Genomic DNA, 22669 nt, shown 5'->3' on the forward strand with positions numbered 1-22669 from the left:
AAAATCTGTGATTTGTTAATTCACGTGAACCTTTATTTAATTGACGAAAGTACAAACAAAAGATTTTCAGTAGTTTTATTGACCAACTTAATTGCATTTTGTAAATATAAACAAAGTTAGAATTTGATGCCTGCAACACACTAAAAAAAATTAGCACAAAGGCATTATTACCATTGTATTACATCACCTTTCCTTTAATAACACTTTTTAATCGTATGGGATCTGAAGATACTAATTGTTGTAGTTTTGCAATTGGAATTTTTGTCCATTCTTGCTTGATACAAGACTTCAGCTGCTCAACAGTTCGTGGTCGCCGTTGTCTGATTCTCCTCTTCATGATGCGCCATACATTCTCAATAGGAAACAGATCTGGACTGGCAGCAGGCCAGTTAAGCACATGCACTCTGTGTCTACGAAGCCACATTGTTCTAGCCCGTGCAGAATGAGGCCTGGGATTGTCCTGCTCAAATAAGCATGGACTTCCTGGGAAAAGACATCATCTTAATGGCAACATATGTCTCTCTAAAACCCAAATATGTGCCTCCGTGTCAATGGTACCTTCTCACCATGCCATGGGCACTGATGCGCCCCATACTATCACAGATGCTGGCTGTTGCACCTTTCTCTGATATCAAAATTAATGGTCATGTTCACCTTTGGCACTGAGAACTCAACGTCCAGTTTTCCTGAAAACAGGCTGAAATGTGGACTCATATGACCACTACACATGCTTCCACTGTCTTTCAGGCCATCTGTGATGAGTTCAGGCCCAGAGAAATCAGCAGCTTTTTGACATAGAATTGATGAATGGCTTCCTCCTTGTGTAATACAGTTTAAGGTTGCATTTCTGGATGCAGCGGTGGACTGTGTTAAGTGACAACAATTTTCCGAAGTTCTCCCGAGACCATGTGGCTATATTTGTCACATTAGCATGACGGTTTCTCAGGCAGTGCTGCCCGAGGGCTCGAAAATCACGCGCGTTCAGCAGTGGTTTCCAACCTTGCCCTGAATTCCCTGAATCTTTTCACAATATTATGTACTGTAGATTTTGAAAGACATAAATTCCCTGCGATCTTGCACTAAGAAATGTTCTTTTTGAATTGACTGACAATTCTCTCACAAATTTTGGCACAAAGGAGTGAGCTACGACCCATCCTTGCTTGCAAAGACTGAGCCTTGTTATTTCAGTTCAGTTCAGTTCAGTTTAGTTTAAATTTATTGTCCCAAAGGGAAACTTGTCTTACAGTCAGGTACAGATACACATAAATAGCACAGAGATACACAAAGACACAAAAAGGAAAACTGACACAAACTAGTATAAATAGACAAACTAATATAAAGAAACTGTCTTACCTATCTATATTTCTGACACATGGTCATCAGACTCATTTGCAGAGACTCAGATTGTTTTGCAGGTCAAGGGGCCCACAGGGTCCCTCCTGGAAAAAACAGGGGCCCATTTCTACAATGGGGGGCCCAGTGATTATCCTTCAGTTGAAGCGAACCTAGTGAGCGAAGCGAGCCCAATGAACAGCTGGGGCAGCCCAGGGGCTGTTTTTTTCTTCTCAATTCTGTTTTTTTTTTTGGTATTAGAAGCCATATGAAGCAATGTAGATAACAAAAATCAATGCTTCAACCAAATATATTGAGATATTGTTTAATCAGTGGCAATATTTTGGAATTCAACCACAGGCCACTATATATCACATCTATATTATTTCCTCCTTGTAAATTATAGCACAAGAATGGGTTTGTTTTTTGCATGCTGTGACGGTCTAATTCTGCTTGTCTCTAATCATCTCTACTTCTAATTTCAGAGAATCAGATGGGATGCTGAATCTTCAATCTTGGGTTCAAATTCAGGCTATGAAGTTTGAACATTAATAATGTCTGATACTAATGATACAACAGTTGATTAAATCATCAGAATCAGGATGTGTGTATACGTATGTCTATGATTGTTCTGCATGCTGTTCAGTATTTTGCGATGATAGAAAATAAAATAATTGAACTCAATCTCTGAACATTTCTTTAATGTTTAACAACCATAGTAACAACTTATACAAGTAATGAGCAGATCATCTGACATCATCTTAGTTTTGATTCAATTTCAGATGAATGTACTCTCTGCTGAAGAATGACAAAATAGATGTATTTTTCTTTTTTTTCTAATCCATGTTTTCTTGTCTCTTTCGAATATTCGTACATAGACCTTAAGACGCCACCTAGCGAAAGACTTGGATCAGGTTTTACTCGCTTGGGACGGTACAAACAGGGCGGCGTAAATACACGAACGGGTCCGAAAGGGTCCGACGTATATTCAATATGGCGGCGGTCAAAACAAATTTATCCGATGCTGAAATCTGTTGAATATGCAGATAATTATGTTGGAAGTTGCATACTTGTGCAAGATTTTCGATATTGAGACCATGAAGTCAAGTAATACGCCATGAAATGTTCCAAATAGGGTATAAAATGCTCGCGTCCATATTGGCCCCTGCCCCTCTCGACAATGCGTTCATTATTCGAAATAGTGTGTCTTAGACGCGGGCGCGCCAACAATCTGAGTCTCTGCATTTGTGTGCAATAAAGCAAAATTGTGCAAATTGAGCAGACGTATTGCACTAGGGATAAAAGAGTGTCTTGTCCTATTGGACTTACAACCCTGATTCCAAAAAAGTTTGGACAAAATACAAATTGTAAATAAAAACGGAATGCAATGATGTGGAAGTTTCAAAATTCCATATTTTATTCAGAATAGAATATAGATGACATATCAAATGTTTAAACTGAGAAAATGTATCATTTAAAGAGAAAAATTAAGTGATTTTAAATTTCATGACAACAACACATCTCAAAAAAGTTGGGACAAGGCCATGTTTACCACTGTGAGACATCCCCTTTTCTCTTTACAACAGTCTGTAAATGTCTGGGGACTGAGGAGACAAGTTGCTCAAGTTTAGGGATAGGAATGTTAACCCATTCTTGTCTAATGTAGGATTCTAGTTGCTCAACTGTCTCAGGTCTTTTTTGTCGTATCTTCCGTTTTATGATGCGCCAAATGTTTTCTATGGGTGAAAGATCTGGACTGCAGGCTGGCCAGTTCAGTACCCGGGCCCTTCTTCTACGCAGCCATGATGCTGTAATTGATGCAGTATGTGGTTTGGCATTGTCATGTTGGAAAATGCAAGGTCTTCCCTGAAAGAGACGTCGTCTGGATGGGAGCATATGTTGCTCTAGAACCTGGATATACCTTTCAGCATTGATGGTGTCTTTCCAGATGTGTAAGCTGCCCATGCCACATGCACTAATCCAACCCCATACCATCAGAGATGCAGGCTTCTGAACTGAGCGCTGATAACAACTTGGGTCGTCCTTCTCCTCTTTAGTCCGAATGACACGGCGTCCCTGATTTCCATAAAGAACTTCAAATTTTGATTCGTCTGACCACAGAACAGTTTTCCACTTTGCCACAGTCCATTTTAAATGAGCCTTGGCCCAGAGAAGACGTCTGCGCTTCTGGATCATGTTTAGATACGGCTTCTTCTTTGAACTATAGAGTTTTAGCTGGCAACGGCGGATGGCACGGTGAATTGTGTTCACAGATAATGTTCTCTGGAAATATTCCTGAGCCCATTTTGTGATTTCCAATACAGAAGCATGCCTGTATGTGATGCAATGCCGTCTAAGGGCCCGAAGATCACGGGCACCCAGTATGGTTTTCCGGCCTTGACCCTTACGCACAGAGATTCTTCCAGATTCTCTGAATCTTTTGATAATATTATGCACTGTAGATGATGATATGTTCAAACTCTTTGCAATTTTACACTGTCGAACTCCTTTCTGATATTGCTCCACTATTTGTCGGCGCAGAATTGGGGGGATTGGTGATCCTCTTCCAATCTTTACTTCTGAGAGCCGCTGCCACTCCAAGATGCTCTTTTTATACCCAGTCATGTTAATGACCTATTGCCAATTGACCTAATGAGTTGCAATTTGGTCCTCCAGCTGTTCCTTTTTTGTACCTTTAACTTTTCCAGCCTCTTATTGCCCCTGTCCCAACTTTTTTGAGATGTGTTGCTGTCATGAAATTTCAAATGAGCCAATATTTGGCATGAAATTTCAAAATGTCTCACTTTCGACATTTGATATGTTGTCTATGTTCTATTGTGAATACAATATCAGTTTTTGAGATTTGTAAATTATTGCATTCCATTTTTATTTACAATTTGTACTTTGTCCCAACTTTTTTGGAATCGGGGTTGTATAAAAGGAGACTCTTAGTCTTCGGCCTGAGGGGAGAGCTTCAAATGTGTTATTTCCTGTTATTTGTATTTGAAGGAGCGCATTAATATAAACCAGTGATCTGCAACTGCACTACTCTCACAACTGCTGTTACAGAAATTTAACCAGCAATTTAAGGTAAAAACAAACAATGTATATGAGTCCTCAACAGGTAGAGAAGAAACCTTTATTTGTCACATGCACACTTCAAGCACAGTGAAATTCATCCTCTGCATTTAACCCATCTGAAGCAGTGAACACACGTGCACACAGCCAGAACAGTGGGCAGCCACACCAGAGCGCCTGGGGAGCAGTCAGGGGGTTAGGTACCTCGCTCAAGGGCACTTCAGCCCAAGGCCGCCCCACGTCAACCCTTTGATGCAAAACATGAGTCAAAAGTGACCCGGCTGAGTTATCTTCTTCTATATCTTTGCAATAAATTAATTCCATCATTCAGTATTCAAGGTATTCCTCAATTAACTTGTTTTTGATCATCATACATCCTTATTTTATTTTTTCCTTTCTTACTTTTTGAATAAAAACCCTTTTTGTATCACTACCCTTCTAATGCACAACATGGGTCAAAAACGACCTGCATTCATTTTCCAGGTTATTTCATGTATGGCTGAGTGTTTCTATGATATACTTTTGAAATAAATTCATTTTGTCATTTACTTTTCCAAATATGCAGTAAAAATCTTGTTTTTGTTTAGCACAAATCATCATTTTTATTTTTCCTTTCTTAAGTTATGAACAAGCACAGCTTTTGTAATTCTACATCAAGTTTACACACATGGGTCAGAACCGACCCGCATGCATTTACTGCAGCGTTTGGTGGGAACTGTGAATTGTGCTTGTGTCAGACATTTCGCAGCTCAGCACAGCGCCCTTTGCCCATCTAATACATGGAAGTAATGTTTTTCAATTGTTCTAACATTACCTTAGAAAAAAATGGATTATGTTTAGGTTACCTTGAGAGTGAGTAGATTACTTGTCAGAAAGTTACAAGTAATTACTATTAGCTACCGAGCTGTTGACATATTCTACTTTAATTAGCTAATTTTATTGTAGTTGGCTTCGCTAACTACATCGTTAATAAATAAATAACTGGCCCCATTCACTGCTAAAGTAATTACTTGAAACAAATTATTATTATTATAGTATTAAGACATTTAATTTTAAATCACACTTGGATGACCCATGTGTAGTAATATAAAAAGTATTTTTGTTCATAAATTAGGAAAGAAAAAATTAAATTAATGATTTGTGGTAATTAAAAACAAGATATTTAAAGAATACTTGGAATATTCAATCATAAAATAAATTGATTTCAAAAGATAGAGCAAAGAAAAACTCAGTCAGCATGAAATAACCTGGAAAATGAATGCGGGTCATTTCTGACCCATGTTGTGCATTAGAAGGGGTGTGCATATGTTTTGCAAGGGTTAACCTAACTGCATGTCTTTGGACTGTAGGGGAAACCAGAGCACCCAGAGGAAACCCACGCAGACACAGGGAGAACATGCAAACTCCACACAGAAAGGCCCTCGCCGGCCGCTGGGTTCGAACCCAGAACCTTCTTGCTGTGAGGCGCTAACCACTACATGTTGCATGCTTGAGAGAACCACCATGGTGACAGGAGCTTTTAACTTAAATCCCAAGGAGTTTTTTTTTTCTTTCTGCAAACATCCTATAATAGTCTTTGAACTGTTGTTGTTCAGTAAATTCTTGTCACAGAGCTAAAATTAGTTCACACTGATTGGTGTTTGCTGACAAAACGTTCCTAAAAGTCTCCAAAGTTTGACACATACTCCTAATCACCATTCTTAAATGAGCTCATTTTCAGGTCGCTAATAATTTAAAGAAAGGATGAATGAATTCTCGCGAAGTAATTTGGCCCGTCAGATGAATTTGATGGTTCACTAGCAATCTCATTTCAAATCAACACCCACCTCAAACAAGCTTCAGTACTTAATGATAGTCACTTTTCTTTTATATAGTTTTAAAGGTACAGTCAGTTGTTGTGGTAGACATCACCTGAAACTCGGATGGTTAGTTGCCATGTTCTTTTTCCCATTTACAGCCTGAGATTCGGTGAAGATTCTGAATGGAGCACGTTTTATTCACAGATGCTGGAATTTGAGAAGAAAGTTGTGAAGTGTAACAAAGATTTCTGGGGAAAAAAAAAAACACTGATCTGACCTTTCATCTTGAGGGAAGTTTGGTATGAATAGCCAGGTTATAAGAAGTGTAGGACGTTTCAAAGTTAAGCCATAAGTGAATATGAAGACAGAGAAAGGAAAGACGATCCAGAAGCGACAGAGCAAAGACAGAGCAAAGGGCCACTTTCTCCTGCATTCGTGACATGCACTCTTTCGTGACGGTCAGCCAGGTTAATTAAAAAAGCTCCCCGGCCATTCTATCCAGATTCAATCACTCTCATCAGATTCTCTCCTTCCTACTCACTGAGATTATTTCAGCAACACAATTTAATTAGTTAATTATACGTACTTCTGCTGCAGTTTGGAATATCCAACAAACATTTCGAAAGAGGGCGGGGACGATCCACGGAAATTGCACAGCCTATTTCACCACCCTGTCCTCCAACACTTTTTCATTCCAAACACTATTAATTTCAGATAATGAGTTCATTTAGGGTGCAAAGTGCTTCAAGAACACAGATAAAAAATAAACAACGAAATGCAGAGTTTTGTTACAGCCTGAATAAGCAGTTTGGAGCTACGGTATTTACAGACCAGATGCCACACAGGACGTTTATGCTCAAAGCCAATCGCTCTCAAAATAACTGCACTCTATGAGCCTGACAAAGAAAGATAAACAAACAAAACCTATTCATGTTTGGAAATCGTAAAGCTTAGTGTACTGTTATTAAACTCCAGAGAGCAGATCAATAGCCTGTTTGAGGAAGCGAGAGCTGGAAAGACACAGCGCCCTCTCTTCACCAGAATATTGAAGCCACCACAGTACAAATAAGCACATGATGATATCAAACTGGTGAATTAGCTAAATAATTTAAGGCCAGGCGGCACGGTGGTGTAGTGGTTAGCGCTGTCGCCGCACAGCAAGGAGGTCCTGGGTTCGAGCCCCGTGGCCGGCGAGGGCCTTTCTGTGCGGAGTTTGCATGTTCTCCCCGTGTCCGCGTGGGTTTCCTCTGGGTGCTCCGGTTTCCCCCACAGTCCAAAGACATGCAGGTTACAGTAGGTTAACTGGTGACTCTAAATTGACCGTAGGTGTGAATGTGAGTGTGAATGGTTGTCTGTGTCTATGTGTCGGCCCTGTGATGACCTGGCGACTTGTCCAGGGTGTACCCCGCCTATCACCCGTAGTCAGCTGGGATAGGCTCCAGCTTGCCTGCGACCCTGTAGAACAGGATAAAGCGGCTACAGATAATGAGAATGAGATGAATTTAAGGCCAAAAATTTAAAAAATGGACTAAAGGTGAGTGGTTATTTAACAAAGTAAAATCTATAACCATTGAGACAATGACGTGTTCTGTCAGGATATGTTTGATTAATATGATGGAAGGAGTCTCCAGTGCCAGCGCTTTTTAACAGTCAAAGGTCAATACTATAATCACTGTTATAGTTAGTTATGAAAAGTCATTAGCTTATAGCCATACTTATAATATTGTATATCCATCCATCCATTATTTGTAACTGCTTATCCTGTGCAGGGTCGCAGGCAAGCTGGAGCCTATCCCAGCTGACTATGAGCGAGATGCGGGGTACACCCTGGACAAGTCGCCAGATCATCACAGGGCTGACACATAGACACAGACAACCATTCACACTCACATTCACACCTACGGTCAATTTAGAGCCAACAATTAGCCGAATCTGCATGTCTTTGGACTGTGGGGGAAACCGGAGCACCCGGAGGAAACCCACGCGGACACGGGGAGAACATGCAAACTCCGCACAGAAAGGCCCTCGCCAGCCACGGGGCTCGAACCCGGACCTTCTTGCTGTGAGGCGACAGTGCTAACCACTACACCACCATGACGCCCAATACTGTACATTTATTTACTTATTATCAGAAGATGTTCAGTCCCAGTTTGCTTAGTGCATTACGTTTAGTCATTTTTAACAAGTAGTTCTTGTAGCTAAGTTTTTAAGCATTTCCAATGTTTTATTTCTCACAATATGTAACAACAGAGCACTAAATTGCTATTGAAATAAGTAAGATTTTTTAGTATGGTTATTTTTTATTTTTTAAAGAAAAAAAAATTAGAAGAAATGTTCACTTGGATTTTTTGCATTGTTATAATGTGTTATGAACACAACTTATAAGCATCATGCTGCCAATTCATAACGCCTATTACAGACATATTCAGGTGTAATGCATTTTTATAAGTAATTATAACAATGTGTATAATACCTTATGAATGCAGTACATATAGGATATTACACAGCTGCGTGAAGATATGAAGTTTATCTTTGAGTGGTGAACATACTCATGAGTGAGTGAAGTGGACAAGTGAAAATATTTTCAGCACAAGAAGATAAAATTCATATCTTTGTGCCACCGTGTAATGTTCTTTATATTATATGGTCACTTCTACACACAAAAAATATGCAAGTTAATCAAAAGAATTTTAATTTTGAACTGGTTCGACATTTTGACAACGTGCGTCCAGTCAGCGGGAAAACACTGGGGGTGACGTCATCAGAGTGAACTATCGGGAAATATGTCACTCAGACCCGCGATTTATTTTGCATGGAAAATGCCAGTTTTTCAACACGAGAAGATAAAGTTCATACCTTCAAGCCAACGTGTGATTTTCTTTTTATAAAAAGACACATTCACAAGCAAAATGTACCCAAATTGATCAAAACAATTCATCATTTTCCTCACGAGTGACATATATATATATATATATATATATATATATATATATATATATATATATATATATATGTTATTTACCAGCTGGGAGGTCCATATCGTGAAATACCGTGACCGAGGTCTTGAAAGTACTGAGCGAGGCCCTCTGGGCCGAGGTCAGTATTCAAGGCCGAGGTCACGGTATTTCACTATACGGACCGACCTTAAGCTGGTAAATAATATATTTATTTTTTTCTTTACCAAATTCTAACAGAAAACGAGAGCGCCCGAAAGGGAAAACCGAGCCGAGCCGCCATTTTGAATCCTCATTCACAGCTGTAATGCAAATTGCTTCCTCCTCAGTATACGAGTGCACTTCCATGGCAGGAAAAAAATTTCATTTTGCCACCTATGTAGTCCCCGATTTATACAAAACTGAGTCATTCAGGATTCAGCCATGTTTTTGCTCGGCGTTAGCAAGTTACAGGTTTTAGCTTTCTCCTGAAATGTTTTCTTTTATTTCTTCTTCCTCAGGGTAGTAAAACTCGCTTTCGCTGTGAACACTGTCGTTATCGCTATCCATGCTGTAAAATTAATGCTATTCTCCTGAGAAATGCTGGCAAAAATTTATAAGATTTTTGATAATCTTATAAATAAATCTTATAAAAAAAAGATAAATATTGAAAAAAAAGCGACTATGTTTGTTGTTGTTGTGAACGAGCGAGTCGCCAGAGGTCCGTAACTGGGGTCCGTAACTGGGGTCCGTATCGTAGGATACGGACCCGCTCGCCAGCCAATCAGAGCGCAGGATTTGATGGAAACCGGACCGCGTAAAAAATAAAGAGATTTATGTCACGGTTTTGGTTCTCCATGTCCCGGATGTAGCTCGTATGAAAAATACGAGTGGTGTATTTCCCATTAATACACTCGCTTCCAGGCGGTACGGTGGTGTAGTTGTTAGCACTGTCACCTCACAGCAAGAAGGTCCGGGTTTGAGCCCCGTGGCCGGCGAGGGCCTTTCTGTGCGGAGTTTGCATGTTCTCCCCGTGTCCGCGTGGGTTTCCTCCGGGTGCTCCGGTTTCCCCCACAGTCCAAAGACATGCAGGTTAGGTTAACTGGTGACTCTAAATTGAGCGTAGGTGTGAATGTGAGTGTGAATGGTTGTCTGTGTCTATGTGTCAGCCCTGTGATGACCTGGCGACTTGTCCATGGTGTACCCCGCCTCTCACCCGTAGTCAGCTGGGATAGGCTCCAGCTTGCCTGCGACCCTGTAGGACAGGATAAAGCGGCTAGAGATAATGAGATGAATGAGACACTCGCTTCCATATAACATGATATGAAGTGTGCTTTTAATTCATGTTAAATATGTCTTTTTGAAAGTGATGGAACAACTATCTGTAGCTGCTGTAACGAAAGTGAGAACTAACTTTTTTGGTAGACGTACTTTAATTAATAGAAAATTAGACTGTTTGCACATTGCTGTGGTATAAAAGGAATAAAACACTTCAGAAATGAATATCTTTGAATAATAGTGTATATTATTACACTATTATTAGGCTTCCATTAATAAGTGACATTGAAGTTTTCAGTTTCTCAATACAAGGAAACGTTCCCATTGGTAATGGTGAAAAATGGAGTGTTCCTTTTACCAATGCAGAGGACAGAACAAGAGATAGAGACACAGAACAAGAACGTACAGTGTAGATCAAATGCACTGAAGATCTGTCTTGCCTTCTCATATGGATCCCCTGCTGATAACTTCCTCCCCATGAGAGACACAAACTGCTCCAAAGGGACCCCTTTGAGAGATATAGAGAGAAAGAGACAGAGAGAGAGAGAAAGAAGCTAGGTTTATTACAGAGCTCTCCTCACAAGTGCCTGTACTTCCTTTACATGGCAGTCATCTGAAGGCACTGTGTTTAAAGGAGTAATATGTCTCCCTCTTGCCTGCAGGGTAGTCATTTTTCTCTGAGTGCTGTTATTGAGATGAAAAAGCTAGACTGCAGGGCTCTAGACAGCATTTTTTGGGAAACACCGAGCGTACACGGGGCTTTGTGGAGCTCGTCGGGGTGGGCTGCCTCGACAGCAACATGTATGAGACTGGAGCCATTTTGGGATAGAGAGTGATTAATTAACAGATATGAGTCTAGACGAGACGGTCCTGCTGTATCATGATTCATGATATAAAAAAGATGACATATTAATTAACATGAAAAAAAACCACTTTCTACCTGGAAGCTGAATAATAAAAAATAACGACAGAGATGTGTAAGGATTATCTAATGACTGATAAAAGCCCATCCTTTCCTAACCTGCACTACCGCACGTCTGGTGCTGAGGATATTAGGGTAGCCGTAGCCTCGGGAGGTTTAAAGAACATCACAGAGGGAAGTGGCTATCACTACCCTCATCATGTAGATTTATAATGCATGAATATTTGAGGATATAATGAGCAATTTTTTTTCCAAATATTTCAAATAGTGAATAGTGAATCTATTCAGCACAAGCTCACTGTATAGGTTTGTACCAGTGTTTCTTAAAAAACACGAGTGAAAACGAAAGAGAGAATTCTGTGTGGGCTTCTTTAAAAAAAATCCATCTCTCCCTCTCTTTTTCTCCTTCATATGGTGCTGTTGAGGAGAAAGCCAACAGAGGGCTGATTGCCATTCCCTCAGATACAGAGCCCATCCGTCACAGGAAGGTGTCAGCTGGGTGGTCTCAGCTCCTCGTCTTTTTCCTATCCCCATATCTCCTCTCCTATCTTCTTTTCCCCTCTACCCTCTGCACAGCAGTCCCTCTATTCTCTTCTGCAGTGTAACTCAACTGCCAGCCTGTCACTTTGCATACACAGGAAACATGATAAATGATGTACAGTGTGGTCTGTAAAATTGGATGCTGACACGGTTGACGTTTCGTTCTTTCTGTAGTCCAGCACGTCGAATTTGATATTAAACCATGGCCATGAGGTTAAAGTATAAGATGTCAGATTTCCTTTAATGGTGCATATGACTGCATTGGATAAACCTTGATATGGCCTTTTGTTCAAGGAATAGCTCAGGCATACACACAAAAAAAATCAAACTTACTGTACACAAACCAAGGATTGCTTCTTTACAGTAGGTGTGCACTCGAACCTATCTCACCCAAAGCCTTTTCTGTAAAGCTCTGCCTCAAACCACAACCATTTGTTCACTGATGTCACACAGTGACTTATATTACAATCCGGGCAGTTAGCAGATGCTCTTATGCAGAGCGACATACAAAAGGATGTACACAGCAGTGGGCAGCCTAGGGAGCAGTTGGGGGTTAGGTGCCTTGCTCAAGGGCACGTCAACCATTCCTGTTGGTCCAGGGAATTGAACCAGCGACCTTTTGGTCACAAAGTTGCTTCCCCCACTTATATGGGTTAGGACATAAAAGAACTTTCTGTCATCGATAAATATGAACTAAACTTTCACATGTTTAACAATGAGAAGCATCAGTGTGGCCATACTGGATAACCAGAAACTGTTCCTCACCACAACTTGATATCATTCTGCCCCTTAAGCTCCGTCCACCAAAGTTGGACAATAGAATGTCCCGGAAAGCTGAAACTGATGTTGGTGTTAATAACGGGCAATAGGACAATATAATATTGCGCATCCTTCCCATGTTCAAAGCACAATTTGACATTTAAAGCTGCAAGAAGTAATCCCTTTAACTTTTCCAACAACTTCAGGACAAAGAAGTTTACATTTTGCAGTTTAACTTAACTTCACAAGAGAGAAGAGAGAGGATGGCGAGGGAATGTCTGTTTATACAGCGTCTTGCAAAAGTATTCATCCCCCTTGGTGTTTGTTCTGTTTTGTCGCATTACAAGCTGGAATTAAAGTGGAATTTTTGGGGATTAGCACCATTTGATTTACACAACTTGCCTACCACTTTAAAGGTGCAAATTGTTGTTTTATTGTGACACAAACAATAATTAAGATGATAAAACAGAAATCAGGAGTGTGCATAGGTATTCACACACACAAAGCCAATACTTTGTACAGCCACCTTTTGCTGCAATTACAGCTGCAAGTCTCTTGGGGTATGTCTCTATTAGCCACATCTAGCCACTGGGATTTTTGTCCATTCCTCAAGGCAAAACTGCTCCAACTCCTTCAAGTTAGATGGATTGCATTGGTGTACAGCAATCTTCAAGTTTTGCCACAGATTCTCAATTGGATTGAGGTCTGGGCTTTGACTCGGCCATTCCAAGACATTTAAATGTTTCCTTTTAAACCACTCCAGTGTAGCTTTAGCAGAATGTTTAGGGTCATTGTCCTGCTGGAACATGAGCCTTCATCCCAGTCTCAAACCTCTGGCCGACTCAAACAGGTTTTCCTCCAGAATTGCCCTGTATTTAGTGCCATCCATCTTTCCTTCAGTGCTGACCAGTTTTCCTGTTCCTGCAGATGAAAAACATCCCCACAGCATGATGCTGCCACCACCATGCTTCACTGTAGGAATGGTCTTCTCAGGGTGTTGGGTTTACACCACACATGGCATTTCCCATGATAGCCAAAAAGATCAATTTTAATCTCATTTGACCAGAGAATCTTCTTCCATGTGTTTGGGGAGTCTGCCACATGCTGTTGGGAAAACTCCAAATGTGTTTTCTTAAGCAATGGCTTTTTTCTGGCCACTCTTCCATAAAGCCCCACTCTGTGGAGTGTACGGCTTAAAGTGGTCCTATGGACAGATACTCCCATCTCTGCTGTGGATCTTTGCAGCTCCTTCAGTGTTATCTTTGGTGTCTTTGTTGCATCTCTGATTAATGCCCTCCTTGCCCGGTCTGTGAGTTTTGGTGGGTGGCCTTCTCTTGTCAGGTTTGTAGTGGTGCCGTATTTTTTCCATTTTGCTATAATGGATTTAATGGTGCTCCATGGGATATTCAAAGTTTGGGATATTTTTTATAACCCAACCCTGATCTATACTTCTCCACAACTTTGTCTCTGACCTGTTTGGAGTGCTGCTTGGTTTTCATATTGCTTGCTTAGTAGTGTTGCAGAGTCAGGGTCCTTCCAGAACAGGTTGATTTATACAGACATCATGTGACAGATCATGTGACACATTGACTGCACACAGGTGGATCTTAATCAACTAATTATGTGACTTATGAAGTGAATTGGTTGGACCAGCTCTTATTTAGGGGTTTCATACAAAAGGGGGTGAATACCTACGCACACTCCAGATTTCTGTTTTTTCCCCTTAATTATTGTTTGTGTCACAATAATACAAAAATTTGCACCTTTAAAGTGGTAGGCATGTTGTGTAAATCAAATGGTGCTAACCCTCCAAAAATCCATTTTAATTCCAGCTTGTAATGCGACAAAACAGGATGAACACCAAGGGGGATGAATACTTTTGCAAGACACTCTAGCTGCTGTAAAACAATTTAGAACATGCATACATGCTATTACATTCTAACTTGTTTTGTGGATAGGTATAAATGTCTAAAAAGTACAAGTCCAAATCAGAAAAGGTTGGTATGGTGTGTTGAAATTGAAACTAAAACTGAAAACAATGATTTGTAAATAATCTTTGACCTGTATTGCACTCGAAACAATACAGCAGCACGTTATTTGATGTTTTAACTTGTGAATTGTATTGTTTTTTCAAAATAAACACATTTCAATTTTGTTTCTTGCAACACATTTCAAAAAAAGTTTGGACGGTAAAGCATTTACTGCTTTATAATGTTGCCATTCCTTCTCACATCTTTAGGGACTGAAGACACCAAGTGATGAAGCGTTTCAGGTGTTATTTTCTCCCATTCTTCCTGCAAACAAGTCTTAAGGTGTGCAACAGTACGGGGTCATCATTGTAATATTTTTCATTTCAAAATTCTCCACACATTCTCTATTGGGGACAGAGTGAACAGACACCCTCTTCTTCCACAGCCCTGCCTTTGTAATGTGTGCAGAATGTAGTTTTGCATTGCCTTGTTGAAATATACCTGGAAAAGTTGTCGTCTTGAAGGCAGCATATGTTGCTCCAAAATCTCAATGTACTTTTCTCCATTAATGCTCCATCACAAAAGTGTAAGTTACCTTTCCCAAGGCCACTGACACAACCCCATACCATGACAGACCCTGGCTTCTGGACTTGTTCCTGATAACAGTCTGGATGGTCCTTTTTGTCTTTGGCCTGGAGCACATGGCATCCATTTCTCACAAAAAAAAAAAAAGACCTGGAATCCTGATTCGTCTGACCGCAATCCACGTTTCCACTGTGTGATGGTCCATCCCAGATGCCTCAGAGCCCAAAGAAGTCAATGGCGTTTCTGGACACATTTAACATAAGGCTTCCTTTTTGCACAGTAAAGTTTTAAGTGGCATTTGTGATGTAATTCTGTATTATAGTGCTTGATTATAGTAATCCCAAGCCCATGTGGTTATATCAGCTCCAGATGAATGATGGTTCTTGATGCAGTGCCATCTGAGGGATCGGAGATCATGGGTGCTCAGCTTAGGCTTGTGCCCTTGCCTTTTACACATCTAAATTCCTCCAGATTCCTTGAATCGTTTAATGATATTATGCACCATAGAGGGTGAAATACATAAATCCCTTCATATTTGTCTTCGAGGAACATTGTTTTTAAACATTTCAATAATTTTCTCACATATTTGTTGACAAACTGCTGATCCTCGGCCCATCTTTGCTCCTCTAAGACTAGTCCTTTCCTGAATACTGATTTTGTACCAAATCATGATTAAAATCACCTCTTGACATCACATGTTTCAAATCACATCATTATTTAATTGTTTAACCTCATTACTCGCCCTAACTTCCCCCTGTCCCAACTTTTTTTGGAATGTGTTGCAAGTCTGAAACACAGGAATGGATGTATATTAACAAATGAAATGAAGTTGACCAGAAAAACATGAAATATCTTGGGTTCATCCTGTCTGCAACATATTTTCCATAACATCCCAACTTTTTCTGATTTGGAGTTGTCCATGTCATAAATATTTTAGCATTTGCTGTGGTATAAAGGGAATAAATCACTTTGGGATGTATTATTGTGCATTCTACCCTTGTTGAAAACGCAGCCCTGTCCTGAAGACTTTCCCTTGCTTGGAAATGTTGCAAAGTAGCATGACTGTTACAAAGCACTGACACATGAGACCATGTTAAATAAATATCTTGTGACAAATAAAACTTCAAACATCAATGATTACAGTGGTGCTTGAAAGTTTGTAAACCCTTTAGAATTTTCTATATTTCTGCATAAATATGATCTAAAACATATTGTGTGACCCCCTTGTGCAGCAATAATTGCAACTAAATGTTTGCGGTAACGGTTGATCAGTCCTGCACACCGGCTTGGAGGAATTTTAGCCCATTCCTCCGTACAGAACAGCTTCAACTCTGGGATGTTGGTGGGTTTCCTCACATGAACTGCTCACTTCAGGTCCTTCCACAACATTTCGATTGGATTAAGGTCAGGACTTTGACTTGGCCATTCCAAAACATTAACTTTATTCTTCTTTAACCATTCTTTGGTAGAACGACTTGTGTGCTTAGGGTCGTTGTCTTGCTGCATGACCCACCTTCTCTTGAGATTCAGTTCATGGACAGATGTCCTGACATTTTCCTTTAGAATTCGCTGGTATAATTCAGAATTCATTGTTCCATCAATGAAGGCAAGCTGTCCTGGCCCAGATGCAGCAAAACAGGCCCAAACCATGGTACCACCACCACCATCATGTTTCACAGATGTGATGAGGTTCTTATGCTGGAATGCAGTGTTTTCCTTTCTTCAAACATAACGCTTCTCATTGAAACCAAAAAGTTCTATTTTGGTCTCATCCGTCCACAAAACATTTTTCCATTAGCCTTCTGGCTTGTCCATGTGATCTTTAGCAAACTGCAGATGAGCAGCAATGTTCTTTTTGGAGAGCAGTGGCTTTCTCCTTGCAACCCTGCCATGCACACCATTGTTGTTCAGTGTTCTCCTGGGGAGGGTAACAATGGTCTTGAATTTCCTCCGTTTGCACACAATCTGTCTGACTGTGAATTGGTGGAGTCCAAACTCTTTAGAGATGGTTTTGTAACATTTTCCAGCCTGATGAGCATCAACAACGCTTTTTCTGAGGTCCTCAGAAATCTCCTTTGTTCGTGCCATGATACACTTCCACAAACATGTGTTGTGAAGATCAGACTTTGATAGATCACTGTTCTTTAAATAAAACCGGGTGCCCACTCACACCTGATTGTCGTCCCATTGATTGAAAACACCTGACTCTAATTTCACCTTCAAATTAACTGCTAATCCTAGAGGTTCGCATATTTTTGCCACTCACATATATGTAATATTGGATCATTTTCCTCAATAAATAAATGACCAAGTATAATATTTTTGTCTCATTTGTTTAACTGGGTTCTCTTTATCTACTTTTAGGACTTGTGTGAAAATCTGATGATGTTTTAGGTCATATTTATGCAGAAATATACAAAATTCTAAAGGGTTCACAAACTTTAAAGCACCACTGTATATGTTTTTCTTTGTTAAACGAAGCTTTTTTTTTTCATATATTTACTATTAGACTCTTTGGCATGTCCACCTTACAAGTCACTGTGAATGAGCTTTACTCTAGAAACCATAACATATTACAGGGGTCATCAAACTACAGCTCGCGGGCTGACTCCGGCCCGCCACCCCCCTTTGACCGGCCCCTCAGCCCCTCTGCCCCCCACCACTTGAACCGGCCCTATGAGGCAATCCCCAAAAGTGGTCATGGCCTATTTTTTTAAATTGCTTTTTGGCTAATAATAACATGTCTGCATCTTGTATTTTGTTGATTTTATCAATTAAAATTGATATTTAGTTATAAAATGAACTATTCATATTTTCCGAGTTTTCATCATATGCTCGCGATCAAGCAGTGACAGGCAGCGCACGCGCAGAGAACTGTCAGTGTTCAGGACAGCAAAATGGCTAGCGGTCAGCGAAAAGTTGACAGAGAGTGCAGAGTTTTTAAAGAACAGTGGACCACCGATTATTTTTTCGTTCAGTGTAAGGACCGTGCAGTTTCTCTTGTATGTAAAGAAAGTGTGTCGGTTTTCAAAGAATATAATCTGCGTCGTCACTATGAAACCCGCCACAAAGAGAATGCTAGTTTGCGAGGGCAAACAAGAGAAGACAGGATTCGGAGGATGAAATGCGGACTGGCTGCACAACAGAATGTATTCCTTCGCCAAAGCCAGATCAACCAGGCTGCTGTCCGAGCTAGCTATAAGGTAGCTCACCTACTAGCTACCCATGAAAAGCCATTTACTGATGGGGACTTTGTTAAAGTATGCATGCTTGCTGTGGCCGAGGAGGTGTGTCCCGACAAGAAGGATGCGCTCAACGCGGTGAGTCTCTCCGCACTTACTATGACCAGGCGAACCAAAGATTTGGGGGACAACGTGTATGACCAGCTGAATGAGAAAGCGTCAGAATTCAAGTTTTTTGCTTTGGCCATGGATGAGAGCAATGATGTGCAGGACACAACACAACTGCTGTGATCTATTGCTCATCTCATCTCATTATCTCTAGCCGCTTTATCCTTCTACAGGGTCGCAGGCAAGCTGGAGCCTATCCCAGCTGACTACGGGCGAAAGGCGGGGTACACCCTGGACAAGTTGCCAGGTCATCACAGGGCTGACACATAGACACAGACAACCATTCGCACTCACATTCACACCTACGGTCAATTTAGAGTCACCAGTTAACCTAACCTGCATGTCTTTGGACTGTGGGGGAAACCGGAGCACCCGGAGGAAACCCACGCGGACACGGGGAGAACATGCAAACTCCACACAGAAAGGCCCTCGCCGGCCCCGGGGCTCGAACCCAGGACCTTCTTGCTGTGAGGCGACAGCGCTAACCACTACACCACCGTGCCGCCCTCTATTGCTCATATTATTATAATTTCACTGTTTTTTTTAAATGTATTTATTTTATAGGCCAATTTATTTGACCTTTATTAAGTGCTGCACACAATTATTATTAATATTATTAATAATATCAACAGGCCCACCTACAATTTATAATTTTCCACTCACCTTTGCCAGTGTCAATCACCTCAACTAGGTAGATGTTTCTTACCTTGACAGCTTTGATGTTATTTTTATTAGAAAATAAATAAATGGAATATCTGTGGTATTTTAAATTAAAACAAAGTGTGAAGACTCGATTACTACTTTTGCAAACCACTACTAAAGATAAACAAATATGTGCCAGGAATCAAGTGTTGATCTAGTAGTGTGGATATAGTAGTGTGGATATAGTAGTGGGGATATAGTAGTGTAGATATAGTAGTGGGGGATATAGTAGTGGGGGATATAGTAGTGGGGATATAGTAGTGGGGATATAGTAGTGGGGGATATAGTAGTGGGGATATAGTAGTGGGGGATATAGTAGTGGGGATATAGTAGTGGGGGATATAGTAGTGGGGGATATAGTAGTGGGGATATAGTAGTGGGGGATATAGTAGTGGGGGATATAGTAGTGGGGGATATAGTAGTGGGGATATAGTAGTGGGGGATATAGTAGTGGGGGATATAGTAGTGGGGATATAGTAGTGGGGGATATAGTAGTGGGGATATAGTAGTGGGGGATATAGTAGTGGGGGATATAGTAGTGTGGATATAGTAGTGTGGATATAGTAGTGGGGGATATAGTAGTGGGGGATATAGTAGTGGGGATATAGTAGTGTGGATATAGTAATGGGGGATATAGTAGTGGGGGATATAGTAGTGTGGATATAGTAGTGGGGATATAGTAGTGGGGATATAGTGGTGTGGATATAGTAGTGGGGATGTAGTAGTGGGGATGTAGTAGTGGGGATGTAGTAGTGGGGGATATAGTAGTGGGGATGTAGTAGTGGGGATGTAGTAGTGGGGGATATAGTAGTGGGGGATATAGTAGTGGGGATATAGTGGTGTGGCTATAGTAGTGTGGATATAGTAGTGTGGATATAGTAGTGGGGATATAGTAGTGGGGGATATAGTACTGGGGATATAGTAGTGGGGATATAGTGGTGTGGATATAGTAGTGTGGATATAGTAGTGGGGATATAGTAGTGGGGATATAGTGGTGTGGATATAGTAGTGTGGATATAGTAGTGGGGATATAGTAGTGGGGGATATAGTAGTGGGGATATAGTGGTGTGGATATAGTAGTGTGGATATAGTAGTGGGGATATAGTAGTGGGGATATAGTAGTGGGGGATATAGTAGTGGGGGATAAAGTAGTGTGGATATAGTAGTGGGGATATAGTAGTGGGGGATATAGTAGTGGGGATATAGTAGTGGGGATAGAGTAGTGGGGATATAGTAGTGGGGGATATAGTAGTGTGGATATAGTAGTGGGGATATAGTAGTGGGGATATAGTAGTGGGGACATAGTAGTATGGATATAGTAGTGGGGATATAGTAGTGTAGATAGAGTAGTGGGGATATAGTAGTGGGGATATAGTAGTGTGGATATAGTAGTGGGGATATAGTAGTGTGGATATAGTAGTGGGGATACAGTAGTGTGGATATAGTAGTGGGGATATAGTAGTATGGATATAGTGGTGGGGATATAGTAGTGGGGATATAGTAGTGTAGATAGAGTAGTGTGGATATAGTAGTGGGGGATATAGTAGTGGGGATATAGTAGTGTGGATATAGTAGTGGGGATATAGTAGTATGGATATAGTAGTGGGGATATAGTGGTGGGGATATAGTAGTGGGGATATAGTAGTGGGGATATAGTAGTGGGGGATATAGTAGTGGGGGATAAAGTAGTGTGGATATAGTAGTGGGGATATAGTAGTGGGGGATATAGTAGTGGGGATAGAGTAGTGGGGATATAGTAGTGGGGGATATAGTAGTGTGGATATAGTAGTGGGGATATAGTAGTGGGGATATAGTAGTGGGGACATAGTAGTATGGATATAGTAGTGGGGATATAGTAGTGTAGATAGAGTAGTGGGGATATAGTAGTGGGGATATAGTAGTGTGGATATAGTAGTGTGGATATAGTAGTGGGGATGGCTGTGCCAGGCTCGTAATCTCTACTACACAATGAGGCCTGCTGGTGGTCATATTTATCTGGGTCATACAATTCTATGTTATATAGCTGACCCGACCCCCCATCACAGTCAGGAACGACAATGTGGCCCCCAGAGAAAAAAGTGTGGTGACCCCTGTATTAGAATGAGTGCATTCATGAAGCCATGCAGTTATACAAAAATACACACTTTCTCATCAATCCGATTCAAGAACTCAGTCACATTCTGGTATCAATTATAATTAGCCACTTAGATTTTGGGTGAGGCTTTAGCTTTATAGTTTCGGTGCAAAGCTTAAAAATAACAAAACAAAAGCAAACATTAATAATGGTTTGTCTGATCCAATACTTTCTCTTTTAGTTTCTCTGGTTAAAAATGTAAACCACAATATAAATACGCATAAATATGTGTAGAACGTAGAGCCATGGATGTCGCTGATCATTCCCATTCAGCATTCATCACTGTCCCTGCACTTTATCGCTGCAGGTTTGATGATGTGCATGCCATTTGCTAGAATGTAAACAATAATTTATGGATGTTGCTGACACTCTTAGAGAGTCTTGAATGTAAATGAGATGAGTTCTAGATCTTTCAGAGATACATGTGTAGAGCTTGTGATCTAATCAGTTGCAGTGTTTTCAGTAAAGCTATGCGTTTATTGTCTATCGTGCGTATACCATCCCTGAGCAGCAGGGCAGCTGCTCAAACAAAAGCCATGCGAAATAACTCCATCTGCAAAATAAAGCCGATATTTGTGGGAGTGTATTTTCTGGCAGAAATTGAAAGCATAAATATTTGCGTGGGATTTGGAAGCTGAGTGTCTTAAAGTCTCAAGGAACCTGAACGTGGCAGGAAAGTTTTCGCTCCAACGAGATTGTCACTGGATATACAATGGTGAAATGATGCCTTATGACTGGCTCTTCTATCAGGTCCATGAATGATATAGGTCACTTTGTAGGTGTACATTTACTGAATGTCTTTCTGTACAATCTATTGGCACCCCTTTACCTTGTTCATCAATGGAAAAAGAGCATCACTGAGCAGATATTATTCAGATGAAGGCTTGTTCTTAGTAAAGCAACGAAACTGACATGGCGGTGTGTGTGTGTGTAAAACTGACAGGTATGAGTTTTTGTGTTCTTGATGCGGTTGTAAACACTTGCTGCTCTTTATAAAGTGGAGAGTTTCGATTCTAAATTCTGGTTGGTTCAGCCAGGCTCATTGTAAAATCCACGATCTATGCGCTCTTCAAATTCTGTATTCACGTTCCAGGCTTTGAACCAATAAACCTTTTACTCTTATGCCTAGTGGACACTACACGACTTTCCCCAAACCTCAAATCCCACTTTCTCATGAAAATACATGCAAGAGCTGTCTCTCGTGTCTTTCTGCAAAAAAAAAGGTAGAAAGTGTGGTTGGAGCAGTTACATTTCATCTAATCATCACAGCAGTGTTCACACTACAAG

General features: G+C 40.6%; 1 protein-coding gene across 1 annotated transcript in view; it reads right to left on the reverse strand.

Annotated features, from left to right (window-relative positions):
* efcab11 (EF-hand calcium binding domain 11) overlaps positions 1-22669 on the reverse strand; it is a 137324-nt gene that overhangs the window by 105115 nt on the left and 9540 nt on the right. The window contains exon 4 of the mRNA XM_060932787.1: positions 10827-10928. Within this exon, the coding sequence (XP_060788770.1) occupies positions 10827-10928 (102 nt within the window). The remainder of the gene's footprint in view (positions 1-10826; positions 10929-22669) is intronic.

The sequence above is a fragment of the Neoarius graeffei genome, chromosome 11 (genome assembly GCF_027579695.1).
Source record: "Neoarius graeffei isolate fNeoGra1 chromosome 11, fNeoGra1.pri, whole genome shotgun sequence".
NCBI lineage: Eukaryota > Metazoa > Chordata > Actinopteri > Siluriformes > Ariidae > Neoarius > Neoarius graeffei.